At 39.4% G+C, this 15,594-nt stretch overlaps 2 protein-coding genes across 4 annotated transcripts; one reads left to right on the top strand and one right to left on the bottom strand.

Annotated features, from left to right (window-relative positions):
- Window positions 1-646: 646 nt before the first annotated feature.
- Window positions 647-7,281, top strand: casp7 (caspase 7, apoptosis-related cysteine peptidase). Of its 3 annotated transcripts, none has more exons than XM_056366500.1 (7): window positions 647-748; window positions 1,178-1,284; window positions 4,616-4,767; window positions 4,861-4,989; window positions 6,218-6,393; window positions 6,701-6,899; window positions 7,043-7,281. In XM_056366500.1, the coding sequence occupies exons 2-7, from the start codon at window positions 1,178-1,180 to the stop codon at window positions 7,267-7,269; spliced, it is 990 nt and encodes a 329-aa protein (XP_056222475.1). In that variant the 5' UTR covers window positions 647-748; the 3' UTR covers window positions 7,270-7,281. The 3 variants fall into 3 exon arrangements, with proteins under 3 accessions (XP_056222475.1, XP_056222476.1, XP_056222474.1); XM_056366501.1 differs by having other exon boundaries at window positions 691-821; window positions 6,761-6,899; XM_056366499.1 differs by having other exon boundaries at window positions 691-821.
- A 3,718-nt stretch (window positions 7,282-10,999) lies between these two features.
- On the bottom strand, window positions 11,000-13,993 carry si:ch211-28p3.4 (E3 ubiquitin-protein ligase TRIM39; the record flags this gene model as incomplete). The annotated part of the gene is made up of 5 exons (XM_056366654.1): window positions 11,000-11,578; window positions 11,685-11,827; window positions 12,467-12,486; window positions 12,621-12,854; window positions 13,880-13,993. Coding segments are annotated over 5 exons (1,089 nt in total), but the record flags the coding sequence as incomplete, so codon positions are not given.
- Window positions 13,994-15,594: the final 1,601 nt, after the last annotated feature.

Raw genomic sequence — 15,594 nt, 5'->3', positions numbered from 1 at the left:
ATAGTCCTTCTCTGATGGCGGTAAACTTAGCTCTGTGACTGTGAAACTCTGAAACTGTCTCTTACTTGACACCATGTCCGATGCTGGACCAACCCCCTTCCATGTCTCATGCTAGAAGACTGGTCGGGCCCAGCTGTCTGTCTGCAGGAAGAGAGAGAGAGACAGAGAGTTACAGGGAGTTCAGATGTCACTGTATATGTGTAATGATCCTGAGTTGGACAGCTAGTTCAACTTTGGGCATTTTGCCACGACACTGAGAAATGAGAATATAATACATTGTATGGTAGTTAGAATAGAACAAAGAGCAGGAAGAAGTATGGACAAACTGTTACTGTCTTCTGTCTGGTTGTTGTATGGTAATGCTGGAACAAATGTTGTGTGGTTGGGACATTCACATATATGGTTTATATTGGATATTATAGTTTTTAAAATTACTTTCACTGACATGAATGAGGTGTACAAAATAATAGAGATACCTGTCAGCGTTTATGGTACAATTTCAAAACACAGCTCCCTAATGAAAGTGAGTGTACAATAACTATACAATGTTTTGGGGTGTTTCTTTACTCTCTTATGACGTCTCATGGTGTTCACGTTAATATGAACATCAAACTCACATCCATGATCAAACCTGGCAGACCTGAGTGACGCAGAGCTCTGACGTCCTTACGCACCATTGGAATTGTGGCTGAACATACTTTCGTTTTCTTTACTAACTTTTCCAAGGAACAGAAACTTGACGAAAACTGTGAGTAAGGGAAACGACTCACTGCCAACCTTTGCGCAACCTCTGACAGAGCATAATACACGAATAATAGAGTGTAAGTTAATGCTAACGTGGCCGCTGAAAGTAGGTTTGTTTTAAACTAGCGAGTCTTGGCAGTTTGTGTTTATGCTAATCGGACTGCCCAGCTAGCAAGTTGGGTTTCACTAATAACGTTAACTTACTACACTGATGATTGAACTAACGACTTAATGTAGTGGCAATTTAGTTAGAAAATAGTTTATAATGCTTTTAACCTGTTTGAACAGCCGCTTATAACCGTTGTTGACGTTAGCAGTGATTAATGGGAAATAATGCAGGGAAGTTAGCATTAAAATAATGTTAGCCATAGCACAGTTGTTTTTAAAACAATGCAAACCATAATCTAAAGGGCAATACGTGTGGTAACCGCAGATGGCTGGAGAACCTACTGAGAGACCTGAACTGGGAGATGAAGGAGAAGAAGGAGACGAGACAGATGCCAAACCTGACCGCAGGGGGAGATTTCTGCTGTTTGGGAGGTGACTTCCTTTTCAACTCATTTACTGTGTCTGCAGAGGGAAACCTATACATCCATGAGGGAGACTCACATAGTATAGGCCTTAAGGGATTTAATTCACTTAAATTCACTTCAGCAGACCATGTATATGAATATGCGTTTTTCTTTAGCTTTAGCTTTCACTTTCATTATCATTCTCTCCCTAGTTAGTGAGAATAGAACAGTACACGTGGGAAAAGGGGAACAAAAAAGACAAACCACCAATTGCTGAGCAACCCTGTCAGTGAAGAAGACAGTTAATACCGGAGGAAATGTTGAAAAAAAAAAACAGAGTGACGTAATTTAATAGAGAATAACAACCCGAAGAAAGAGGAACAGGATTGCAGCTGCAAAGCAGTCAAGTCATGCATATCTAGTTATGCACAGCCTTCTCAATGTTACACAAATGAAATTACAACAGTTAAAAATAATCACTAGGAAAATATCAACAACCGAAATACACACATATTAAGCAACAGATGATAGTTTGATAAAGCACCCATATCTTGTTGTGCCATTGAAATAACAAGTACAGTTTACTGTTTTATTCTGCAGTTTAGAAGAAACAGAAATGGGCTGTGCTTTGTTTTTGGCATATAAGTTTCATATTATAATTGCACCTCTTCTCAAGTAATGTAAAACTAAATGTGCATAGACACTTATTTGCTGAAACAGTTACCTATTACAATGAGAAAGCATAACAAAATTCACACAAAGATGCACTTTCAGTAAGATTAACAGTTCTGTACATGAAGGTGACATTGGTTCCTCTTTGCCTCAACTAATCAAAACTTTAAAAAACAAGAGATATTCCCTTGATTTGACACAGCAACCTATTTTTGAATAGTCTAATTAGTATAATGGGGCAAGGAACGTGAACACAATCTTAAAACTCAATTTTGGGACTGGGGTCAGTCCTCGAGTGGCTGCTCAGAATTAGACTGTACTACAGCAGGGTCTAAAAAAGTCATTAAATCCTAGAGTGTGGGCCTTGTTATAACGTCTTGTGTCTGACATTGTTCTGTAAAGGTGTAAACAAGGCATCATTAAGGGAGTAGCCTATGTTTATTCCAGTCTGACTCACAAGGTGGCACTGTGAGCCTTTGTATTGGAGGAACATTTGTCATCCATGTTTCTTCCAGACACGTAACCAAACACAAAGTCTGTGTCCTCTGTCAGGTATTTAGATTTTTACCCCAAACTGTCAGGATAACAATGGATGATTTTAATTTTTTTAAATCATAAAACTACAAAAAGAAGATTCTCATATTATATACTATAGAAAGTGTCTTTATTAAATCAAATTGTTTAAATACAAAATATGTCATAGTATATGAAGAAATTAACATTTAACATTTAAAAACTGTATTCCAAATCTGTTGAGTTTGTGTTTTGCATAGCCGCTAGTCATGGCTACTTTATGACAAACATGGGCGCTATATTTACAAGTATGATGTAAGACTAATGTCACCTTATTTACAGTATGAGAGTGTGTTTCAAAAGATCAAATTGTGATACCTCTTAAGTCATGCATGTCATGCTGAGTCATCTCTAAAGAAATTGCGTATAATATAATGAAGACAATGATGATAATCATGTGATAATCAAGACAATTATGATAATCATAATCATTAAGTGGTTGAATTTCAGCCAAGTCTTGTTTTAACCATCACAGAAATGATTCGTCTCAAAGACTCTTTGGTTAGTTGTAGTATGTTGAGGTGTTTAATGAGGGTTCTCAGGAATTTATGTTTTTTTAGTTGTATTCCTTATAGTCAGGCACTCACAGTATGTATGTCGGTACAGGTGGATTCTGTGCCTGTCAGCAGAGGAGCAACTTGTTGCCCTGTCTGACCTCAGCAGGGAGCGAGGTGTAGGGGCCATGTGTGAATAGGCCTTTAGAAAGCGCTGGTGTGGTGGCGAGGGTGCTGACTCAGGGGGCCACAGTGCGCCGCCCCTGTCCTCAGCACCCGCTGGACCAGTCAGGTCTCCATCCAGTACAGAGAGCATGTCAGTATCCTAGCACACAGCCAAAAATTAAGCTGCCAGGTCTGGAGAAACATACTCTTTTGGGGGAAAAAAAAGAAACGAGACAAAACCAACGCATTTCAGATGCAGAGTGGCGTAGCGCTTAATGACGAACCCAGGTAAGACCGACCGAACCGCCTCATATTCCTCTTCACCATCCTCCTACCTGCTGCTCTTTCTGCCATGCCCAGCCCACAGGAAAACAGAGTTGAAGCTCTTTGCCCACCCTCGTGCAATTGTTTGGTACGGTATGTTGGCACAATTTGGAGGCGGGAGGGGGGCTTCAAAAAGTTCTGGATCACATGTTTGTTAGAATATGGCTGTGCTGCCTGTGAGTGTATGTGCATGAGACTGTTGGTTCGCATTGCTGTGTATTGTTCCCATGCTTGAGTAACCTGATGACTAGGCTCTTCTGGAACAAGCCTGGATTTTGTGAGCCCCCAGTGGGCCACTGTTGGCTTAGCTATCTGGATGGATCTTTTAAAGAATGGAAATATGACAGGTCTGTGAGAATTGCCACTCGTGGAAGATTTCCTCTCGCTCAATCTACATTGATGTGGTTATAATTTTTTAAAATCTGCGCAGAGCGAAAATGTTCTAGTTTCTTCTTTAACCCGACGGTGGATTACTGCAACCAAATTTGGCCGTGACATTAATGCCTTATTTGAAAATGTATGTACTCTTTGGTTTCGGAGTAAGTGGTTCAGAGTGTTTTCAGTTTCATGTGAGTTTTACTTGTATTGGATGTACATTTACTTATGCTGAAGTAACTGCTATGTCAGCTTAGAAGACACTGTCATATTCTTTAAGAGCCAAAAATATTTTCTTGAAAACTTTTGATGTACAAGACGCTGTCATGTACAGTAAGAGTCAACATTATGGAAGTTCTATCTGAGCTTATGGACTTAAAGATTAGCATGTTTTTCAAGCTTGTAGCATCTAAGAATTTAGGCTTGACTGGATCATAATTATTTTTTTTTAATTGAAAGGCCAGTGTATTTGTTATTCTTATGAATATTATTGTTTTCATTCCTATTTCTAGTCTTATTTATGTTTGATCTAAAAAAAAAAAAAAAACATAGGAATATTGTTATGGATGTTATCTGTTACATTGTGTACATTTATTTTATATTCTGTCTTTTGAAAATGTAGTTGAACTTAAGAATGTCTGTGTTACTGCTCATAAGTAAATAATATTGCAGTAGTGTTAAATTTTGATAATTTAATGATGCTATTTTGGAAGTGTTAATTTGCCGTAATATATTATTTCTCTCTGATTCCTCTAGTAAGAAGAATAAGGATGGCCAGACGCGGGAGCAGGACTACTCTTCTGAAAGCCATTACAGAATTGTTTCACCAACATTCCAGTATAAGATGAGCCACCAGCGAGTGGGCAAGTGCATCATCATCAACAACAAAAACTTTGATGAAAAGACAGGTACAGCAAACATGTTTCAAAGACATCACACATCTAATTTTGCTCAATATTATTGCATAAAGAGCACGTATTCTGAGCATCTTGTTTCGACAGGGATGAATGTACGCAATGGCACGGACCGAGACGCAGGTGAGCTGTTCAAGTGCTTCAAGAGCCTGGGCTTCGATGTCTGCATTTACAATGATCAGACATGTGAGAAGATGGAGCGTCTTCTCAGAGAAGGTGAGTAGTAAAGCCCTCTGTCGCTCAGTGTTGGCACCTAAGATTTTCACCCTCGCCTCTTTCTCTCAAACTGGACAAAGTATAAAACAACCACGGTTCCCACGGTCACAGATAAGGTAATTTAAACTTTGTCTATATACAACATGGAAAACATGCTCAAGCAAATGTTTGTTTCTGCGTAGTGTCAGTCTCACAGTAGTTGCTGGCAGATCTAGTAATCTTGAAAGGAATGATGGCCCACCATAAAAATGCCTTTATTGATGCACATAAACATAAACATTTTCTCTGGCTCAATATGGGCATGCATCTAGCCTTCATTATGTAGTGATTGCTGATAATTTGAACTTGTTGATAATTTGAAATTTTCAGCTATCCTCTATAGCTCTCACTAGCGGCTGTCTACACACAAGTTCACTTTTAAGACTGTTAATCTTAATGAATGTTGTACTTTTTTTTCCTAAAATCACCATGGCAGACACCAGGTGGTGCCGTTGTGAAACTAATTGCCTAAATGCTAGTGACTAGCATGGCTTTGACCTTGAATTGTGAAGACAGTTGAAAGGTCACCTCTCATGTCATCTGCCTATAGAAACTATAGTGAACCTTTTGTTTTATATGATGTGACATTTTAATGCCTGCCATTCTTTAGAATCTGTACAGTTGCTGGTAGTTTTCCAGTCTGTCTTTATGTCTGTCGGCCAGACAACTACCGCCATTAATCTCAGTACTGATAATGTTGAGCCCTGGAGAATGAAACACAATAATTTTGTCTTGCTTTACAATCAATTCAAACCTTTATCATTATCATCACCTTTAGCAACATTTTCTCTCACAGTCTCTTGTAAAATTAATGGCTGGATTTCCATGACATTATTATTTATACTCATGGTGCCCAATGGACAGATCCTAATGATTTTGGATACGCATAACCTTTTTTCCAGTGTCAACAAAAAGCCAAAAAATTTGAGTTCTACACAAGACATGTCAAAATCTAATAGAAAGATTATAATTAATTTTCATCTACACAATAATGCTCCCCTGAGGACAAACATGGCATTTTGTACACAAGTGGTTTTAAACTCTTTAATATCATTATAAATGTAAAAGGTGAATGGCTAAAGGAATTCTAGATGAGGCCATTAGGTTCCTGAGATTGCACATTAATTTAGAGAAGTTTCACGAGGCCCGAGCTAAGCGTTGAGTATTTGTTTGTGTGTGTATGGGTCAGCCTCGGAGGAAGACCATAGTGACAGCTCGTGTTTCGCCTGTATCCTGCTAAGCCACGGTGAGGAGGGCATGATCTACGGCACAGATGGAGCCATGCCCATCAAGACCATGACCTCGCTGTTCAGGGGGGACATGTGCAAAAGCTTAGTCGGAAAGCCAAAACTCTTCTTCATCCAGGTACGCAGCTCTGAAGACTTTCATTTCTAAATGATGATGTGGTAAAAAAAAAAATCTGGTTATCTAACATTAATGCTACAGTTGTTGACAACTCATAGATTTATGTATCAAATCAACCTTTGGCCCAGATGGTCAGCCTAGAGGTTGAATGACAAAAAATTTAACTTTTGCAGTTGCTGTTTTTGAGAGGACAGATTTGAATGGCTTTCAGTAGCTCCCCATGGACAGATGATGGTTGCTGTGTAAAAAAAAAAAATTTGCCCATCCCGGCTTTTAAAAATAGTTAATGTTTTAATTGCTTCACCAGGTCATCGTTGAGAAAGCTACTCAGGATCACAATGAAATGTCATTTCATTTACTTCACCAGGCTTGTCGGGGTTCCGAATTTGATGATGGTATACAGACAGATTCGGGTCCGCCGAACGACACCCTGGAGACCGATGCTAATCCGAGACATAAGATCCCTGTAGAGGCAGATTTCCTCTTTGCCTACTCCACTGTGCCAGGTAAAGCGCTGATTTGAAGTGAAGTCTCATTTTAAAGTATATGTTTTTATTGCCCAAAGTGTTTTGGGTATGTATGGTGTTCTTGCGCTGAACGCTGGACGTATCAGCATTGCTTCAGTGGTGACTCGTGTTGATTTTTCCAGGGTATTACTCATGGAGGAACCCTGGACGCGGCTCCTGGTTTGTCCAGGCGCTCTGCAACGTCCTCAACGAGTTTGGCAAGCAGCTGGAGATAATGCAGATCCTGACACGGGTCAACTACATGGTGGCCACCAGCTTTGAGTCCTGGTCTGAAGACCCACGCTTCAGTGAGAAGAAGCAGATTCCCTGCGTGGTCTCTATGCTGACGAAAGAACTGTATTTCAACTGACCGCCAACCTAACTGACCGGACTGTATGCTATCAAAGACTGACTGACTGACTGACTGACTAGACTGACTGTTTCAGGTACTGGCTAAGCGGTCAAAGCATTCAGGGATGATTCAGGCCCAGCAGGACACTGCACATTCGGAGCACATAACATTTTGCATGTGTAGTTGGGCCCGAAAACCAGCACTTGTAAGAAAAAAAAAAAATTTACAGTGGCACTCCGCGTTCATGTGTTGATGGTGAAATTTATTCCACTTCTTCAGGTTGTTCTTCAGAAAAATGGCGTCACATTTGATCTGATCTTTGTCGACAGGCATTGTGAAATATCCATGTTATTCTACCGGCCCGGAAAATTTGCTGCCAGTTTTTGTGGGTTTGGGGAATCATATCTGAATATGTGTCTCTCTATTTTCCAGCATTTGCAGTAGATGAGTAACTGAAATAATTGTTGTTCTGAGAGTAGTCTCTCCAGAACATGATCATAAACCTGTCTAATGCAGTCCAGTGCATCTGTAGAGTGTACAATACTCTATCACTATTACACAGTAAAATAAATTATAAACTAGGTGAGAGTTGAATGTTTTAAAGCATTAATTCATCTTGTCCTTTTATATTTATACAATATGATTTTTCAGAAACATTAAGTGAAGGCTCTTTTTAGATGCACTAATAGTTGTATAGAAATTTCCTCTATGAGAGTGAATAGAGTGATTACAAATTCAAATGGGAGAGATGAGGGACCTGCCTTGATTATAAACACTGAATTGTTATTATCATCTGGAAAATGGATTAGATCATTTTCAGCTATCCGTGTTTTAATGTTTTCAGCTGTCAGTTGTCAAAAACAAAAGAGACAAAAGAAAAAGACAACACTCCTCTGAGCAGAAACATATCACGATGCTCTTGCCAAAGGCTCAGTGTCTCAGCCTTCCTAGCAAGTTTAAGTTGGTAGCAGCATGCTGGCATCCTCAGGTTCTTTAATGTCCCATGAAGTGGGTAAATGTAATGTTAAAGAATTTCATATACGTATGGCTAGGAAGGTGTGATCTTTTGCTGTGTAGTGATTAGTTCTATGAGATTTTGGGTCAAGTGCATAGTTCATAGTCCACCCCCATGAAGGCAATAATCATTTGCAATTTTGCGAGTTTTCACAGCGTGATGTTGAAGACTTCACTTGCTTGTCATTCAAGCCCGAGAAGGTGAAGTTCGTGTATTTGCATCCGATCAAAAATAATGCACTTGTCTTATTTATTGGTCAAATCAGTTTTATGAATTTCCCTTTTTGAAATCTTTGAAAATTAGACATTCCTCTTAAATACCTTTTACGGAATGATAGAATACACGCTGCTGGATTTTTACACCAGATAGAGAATTTAAGAATGTCTAAAACTGTCCTAAACTTGGGAAATATCATATTGTAAAGCTGGACTGGGGCCCAAAGCACAAATGCCACATCATTTCACTGTATATTAGTGTTGTACATTGTCATACTCTACACTGTAGTAACAGGTGCCAAGCAATGTCTTACTATTCTAACTTTAAAAATTGAGATTTGCTTCTGAGTGATTTTAAAAACCCAAACGATTAAAAAGAAAAAAAGAAATTAGATTTATATATTATTTTTAAGCACTTTGTGCACATTGCCAAGTTTTTTTCCAAAAGTTGCATAATTTAGTAAGTGAATTACTATGACAAATTATATGGTAAAATCTGAAAATATGTTGTTTAATATATAAAAGACATTTGCTGCTGGTCCTTACAATTTACACAAAGTTTGTTTATGCAGATACACTCTTATTGTTCCCAAGTCTGTCATTCACAGAGGCAGCTATTACTGGCGGTGACAAGTCTGAACATACACAATCCACATGTCTGCAATACACACACACACGCGCACACACACACACTGTTGCTGCAATGTTTTTAAATTATTCACATGATTGCATGTATCTAATTTAGGGGGAAAGGTCAGCAGTAGCTTTCATTTTCTTATTACACTTTCTCCTTTTCTCGCTTTGTATTTTTTTATCAGTCATTTTTAATTATTTTAATAACACTTACATAATATTTATAGGTGCCAGGAGTGTGATCAATACTGGCATTGCCCATTCTTGTCCAATACAGCCACAACTCTTGAGCCCTCTCGACACATGGATCTCTGATCAGTGATGTGGTGCCCAACCTGTGCTGAAAGGAGTGTTTGCTCCACTTGTTTTGGAATGGAATTGAAGGAGGGAAAAATTTATTTTTAGGGGTAAAATTTTAATGCTTTCCGGTGTTAAATGCTGTTGTCCTCAGGAATATATTTGAAAATATTTGGAAAAATGAATGAATGAATTACATTGAAATTATAATCTGGCCCGATATTTTATTCATTTGGGGCAATACCTTGTTTAAATAACTTCAAAACAGAGGAATGCTTATGTAAACAATTTATTGTATTAAACATAAAGAATTTATTGTGTAATAAGTTGTGTGTCATTTTTTCTTGCACATCTGTAAACACAGACCACATTGAAAGGCTACTATTTTTTGACACCAGGATGATGCTTGATACAATTAACACATTTATTTTAATTTACTTCACCAAATATTAAAGACTCTTAAAAGTAAGAAGTTACTCTCACTGTTAGGTTAAATTTTTTGCAGTCCATAGTTTTAATACTAGACAAACCATGTCAGCCTTCTGTTTACACTTGAAGGATAAAGCTGGAGGTATTTATATTTTCCATATGGTTTACAAATCCCATAATAAACCAAAACCAACAACGAGTTTATAATATTTGTATATTTATGTATAGAAAGACTGGTATAGCTTACTCCTCTGCCACATAGACCCTATTGCTTTTCAAAAACTATTAAAACACATCAGTGAGCCACACTGTTGAGCTGAGTGACATGTTGCTTCATTATGATAAATATGGTGGTGTTAATTTGGAGTTGAACACAGAGCATCTTGCTGTTGTAAATAGTCACTAGAGCACTAAATGTGTATCAATCCACAACTAAAAGTAGTCCCCAACAAATGCACTGTTTACTGCTGCTTGAGTACTATGATAGCCTAATTAACATGATTCACGAAACCCAGCTGTTTTAGGAAATTACGTATGGCTGTTAATATATATCTTAAAAAATATCATTTTAAAAGTTTTAATGGGAACAAATGGGCTTGTGGCTGGGTTTGAAAGTTTAAAAGTATTCAGAGGTGGACTAATGCATTGTTGCTTTTTGTATTTTCATGAGATGAATTGATAAGAAGAAAAATATAGAATAACACCAGCTTTACTCCTAAAGTTAAAGCCATGGTAGACAAGTCCAAAATCTCGATCAAGTGCTAAAAGCAGGTCTGCCTTACTAAATAAAAGGTTATTTATTATTCTTTCTTTCTTTGGCAACTCAACTTCTGTCTTCCTCAATTCTTCATCTATTTATTCTGATTCATCATGGCTTAAAAATAAACTACCCTTTGCCAAAGGTGGAGGTGAGAGGGAGCAGCTCTTACATCACATTAGCTTCGGTATGTCCACTATAAAGAAAGGCATGAATGACTGGAAATGAACCACACCTGATTTAACATTGACATAGACCTGAAAAATTCCCCTCAAAGGTATTTCGACTAACCTGACATGCACCAACTCTGATCAGGCACCTGATGAGCATGCCCCGGGCTGCAGCACATTCTTGACCACCTCTGCCCCCATTCTTCCTGCCCCTGAGGCATTCCTGCCCCAGCTCAGAGAACAGGAGGTGATCGGGAAGCATCACAGATTTTAAGGGACTTCCAGTTTGTGCCCTCATTGTCATGACCAGGACATATCGCTTGATATAAAGTGGCAGTGAAGGTCCCGGCACAGAAGCAGTGGAGGGGGGTCATGGTATCAGCTCCGACGAAGCACACCAACCCCCCGGGGAAGCTGCAGTATACCCCAATGCGTGTGAACTGTCTTCCTGCCAGCAGAGGCATCTCATGCTGCACACCACCATGCCACGCAGTGTAGTCTCCATTGAAGTATTCCACACACCAAGACTCTTTGCCTCGGCCCAGCCAGCATTCCTCCTCGCGGCCTTTGCGTGGGATGCTCGGGTAGGTGAGCCCCAGCTCCCAGTAGGTCTTCCCACTCACCTCCACCTCCCAGTACTGGCGGCCCTCGCTGAAGCCCTCCTGGCTGATTACGTTTAGGGTGTTGTTGAAGCGGGTGGGAGTCTCAGGGACATCTTGCCAGGTGTCGATGTAGGTGGCTGAGTCACCTTTGGGAGAGATAGTCAGCTTGGGGTGTGCGGTGTCAGCGTCGAGGACAACATCTGCAGCATCTGTGTGAGAGACATCAGAAAAATTGAGTGGAGTCGTAACCTTTGACATAGCTGGGAGCAAGACTCCTTCACATGTCAATCTTCCTGTGTTTTTGGGTGAACTCACAGCTCTGAAACAGCTTCTTGGTGACAGGGACCTGGGATCTGATGAACAGCAGCAGGTTGATGGTAAGACTCAGCAGTTGTTCATTCTTAAACTCATCCATCTGGATCAGGTCAGGGTCAGTCAGCTTCAGAGTCTCAGAAATTCTAAACACAAACAAAACTAAACAGTTGCTACCACTCACCGGCTGCAAACATCAATTAAGTCTTCGCTTTTGTCATTTCAATTAAACCAGTAATAACCCATGTGACGAATTTCCCAATTACCGCGCACAAATATGAACATATACTTGATGCAAACATAACTGTGAAAACAAACAATAATGAGACATTTAAAATTGACACTGACTAATACTTCTAATGATAACTTCTATTATTTAACAGTTCTAACAACAAATAATAAATATACATGAGTCATAGAATTTAATAAGCGTAGCATTTTAATTTGAAATTTGCTATATGAGCGTGATCCCGTTTAGTGTTAAATAGGAACCAGTCTGTCCTTCAAATTGACTAGGAAATGTTGTTTATAAAAATAAAGTGTTAATATTGTGTCAGTGGGAAACTTGCTGTGCCCTGTGAGTAACTGTTCTAGATAAATTACGCAACTCCAATTTTGTTTGAATTTTCCACTTTGGTGTTTCCAGTTTGTCAAAAAAAAAGGTGTGTGGTATGTTTGGTAGCTACTGATGCAGGCTGATCTACTGTAGGTGCCTAATCAAACATGAGCATGTTAACCTCACACAAGTGGATTCTGTAGCTGCTTATACTGAAGTGTAAACATACCTTTTTTCTGTTTCAGCAGTCTGTAGAAGATATAAGAGAGAAGACATAATTACTGATCTTTATACCACTGAAAGAGCCTGAGACACGCAGTAAAATGTGTTGCCTGCCCCATAAGTTGCTTGAAATCACAACTTAAATTCGTCCTTGTGTTAACCTGAAAGTCAGTTTCTTGCGTGTCCTTTATCACATGGGCGCTGAGGTTGTCCAGTTCCTGGTTCAGCTCCTGGGTGAGGTGGTAGCAGTCCTCTATCCTCTCCTCCACTAACTTCTCTGTGGCCTCGTGCTCTGTGTCAAGCTGAGTCAGAGTGATACGAAGATCCTCGTCCAAGACCCTCTTCATGTCCTCATACTTCTTCCTGATTTTCTCCTTCACTGCGTTAGTCTTTTTCTAAGATGAGAGAAATACATTTGTAACAGTGAACTATATTGGCACAATTATATCCATTGTGAGATCATGAATATAACCACCGAACACAATAGAGCTATTTTCATTCTCAGTTAATCTGACAATTATTGTCTCAATCAATCCGTTAATTGTTTGGCCTATAGAATGTCAGTCTTTACTATCACATATGATGAAGAAAAACAGCTGATCCTAACAACTGAGGATATACATTGCAGCAACTGTTGGATGTTTTCGCTTGAAAATGACTTAGATGATTGATGATGATTATCAGAATAGTTGCAGATTAATTTTCTGCCAAAAGACTTATCAATTAATTGACTAATCATTTCAGCTCAGAGCACAGTATGTTAATTTGGCACATGAGCAACATGGAAAGTAACTATAAAATGAGCTTCCAGGCAGCACAGATTCTACAGAGTGCAATAAACAGAAACAAGCCAGTCAATGGAAGAGCACAGGAAAATGGCAAAACAAAAAACAAAACAAAAAAAAAAAAAACTGGCAGAATTTATAACTCCACAATCCATAACTCATTTACCCCTGAGGTGAATGTGCTTCAGCAGCACAAAGACATATGCTCCACTGCTGTCAGCTAAAATCAAGAATATGAGGCACTGAACAAACTAAACAAATGAGAGCTTCAGGTTACACAGCATGCATCATGATTTTAGGAATGTGACGATGACTCTTGGGATGTTTTGGAACATAATGTCCACAGCAGACACTGCCTCTGATGGGACGACATTGGCCAACCTCTCCGTTGTTTTTGATTTAATACCCCAAAGAATTCAGACCCTTCTCACCAACGTTTATTACATTTTGATCTTATCTGCGGAGAAGGTACAGACACTACTGATTGCAAAGTCACAGTTTCTCCCCCCATGTGGTGTTTGTTTGATGTTAGCCTGCAATCTAATGGCAAAAAAGGTGAGAAATTACTAACTAATCCCACATGTCAGCAAGCAATTAATGTTGTATTTGCAAGTCAAACAAGATGACAGACTTACAGTTATCTCCTCCTGCTTAGCTGCCAGCTTCTTCATCCTGTAGGCAATGACATCTCTTTGTCGCTGCAGGTGCTGCTGATGTCTCAGAAGGATTTCCTTTAAAAAACACACACACACACACACACACACACACACACACACACAGGCAGGAAAATCATAAGAAAGAGTTCAAGAATTACAGGTAAAAGGAAGTGAAAAGCTAGGCCTTAGGGTGGTGGGTCAACAGTGTCATTGAAATTTCTTCTAAAGAAAAGAAAAAAATAGAAGAAAACAAAAGAAAAGAAAAAAAAAGAGAGGAAGTGCTTACTTCGTATGTGACCTTCCCTCCTACCTTACTATTCATCTTCTGTAGAGTAGTGCAGATTAAACTCCACCAACCAGCGACTACACGACCACGAGGGCTTTTATAGGCCTGCCGCAGATGTGAAGGCTTTGTCACGGGGGAGGCGCATGCTTGCGAGTGAACTGTCCTGGTGCACTTGCAAGCATGCGCCTTGTTTTATTTAGGAGATACCATGAATCTAGACGTGGGAGACGAGAGGAAGGAAACATGGTTTAAGGCGGAGAAGGGCTGCTGGAGCGGGACACGGGCAAACTGTCAGACTTAAAGAGTTATTTCATGTCCTACTGATCGAGATGCCCGTGAGAGCTCATATATATATATATATATATACCAGCCTGACATGACCTTGATGCCATGATGTATGTGTGTGAAAGTGTGTGTGTGTTTATGTGTTGACCCACTTGCTATTTGAAGGAGTTTGTGGAGTGTATAAGACGCTGTTGTTGTTTTTGTTCATACACAGTGCTTTTTTTTCGCAAATATTACATGTATATGGGGGACTTAGGTTTCTTAAGAAATTATATTTGTCTCAGCTGATGCCTGTTTAAATACTCGCCATGACCCATGACCTTTTACATGCATTGCACAAATGGCCAGTGCATATGCACGAGCAGAGAGACGTCAAACGCACCAAAAGCAGCTGACTCCCGTTCATCTAATGACTAACATAACTAATGTCAAATTTTAGGCACGCTCACACAGAGTATCCCTTAAATCTGCTCCTTCAGACTCTAACTGACCTCCTCCACTCTCCTACTCCCCGTTATCCTGACATATTTCTCATCACAGGACATGGGAAAAGTGGGATACCACAGCAGGGCCACATGCTGCACTGACTGTGATCACTCTACGGACTGACATGCCCATTTGCAAGATCATTTCCGAATTGGGGGATGACTAAAGCAGCAGCTTCAGAGACAGATTTACTTGACTTCTTAGAGCATGGGATACATACGACTGTAACTCCTTATCAGTATTCATGAGATGTCAAAAGTTGGCATCAATCTTTTCTTTTGTGTTCAGAGATCTTTAATGTGATGCCTTAAATTCTCAAATGTTTTTCTCACAATAGTCTGTTGGAGCCCAGCCAAATGAACTTTAACACATTTTACTCTTGTAACACTGAAAGACAGACTTGTGTGCATAACTTTTTTTTGTTTTCTGAGGGGGTTTCAAAAGGTTTTTATACATGGATGGTACATGCGTCTCGCTTCAGTGATGAGATTTGTGACATTTTACACAACAGCACGTCTGTAATCTACATGAGCACGCAATCGCTTCCTAAATTTCCCAAAAATATTCACTCAAAAAAAGAATGACTAGTTTTTGTTGTTGTTTCTTGTTTTGTTTTTTGTCAGGGGGAGGGGGAGAG

This window comes from Seriola aureovittata, chromosome 21 (assembly GCF_021018895.1).
Source record: "Seriola aureovittata isolate HTS-2021-v1 ecotype China chromosome 21, ASM2101889v1, whole genome shotgun sequence".
Lineage (NCBI taxonomy): Eukaryota > Metazoa > Chordata > Actinopteri > Carangiformes > Carangidae > Seriola > Seriola aureovittata.
Note: the sequence above shows the minus strand (reverse complement) of the source record. Positions and strands in the feature narration are given on the sequence as shown.

Excerpts from the sequence above, each read along its gene's own strand:
- casp7 (XM_056366500.1), top strand. The coding sequence starts at position 1,178 with ATGGCTGGAGAACCTACTGAGAGACCTGAACTGGGAGATGAAGGAGAA. Across the intron at positions 1,285-4,615 it reads AGATTTCTGCTGTTTGGGAG|TAAGAAGAATAAGGATGGCC; the intron begins GTGACTTCCTTT and ends TGATTCCTCTAG. Across the intron at positions 4,768-4,860 it reads AAACTTTGATGAAAAGACAG|GGATGAATGTACGCAATGGC; the intron begins GTACAGCAAACA and ends TTGTTTCGACAG.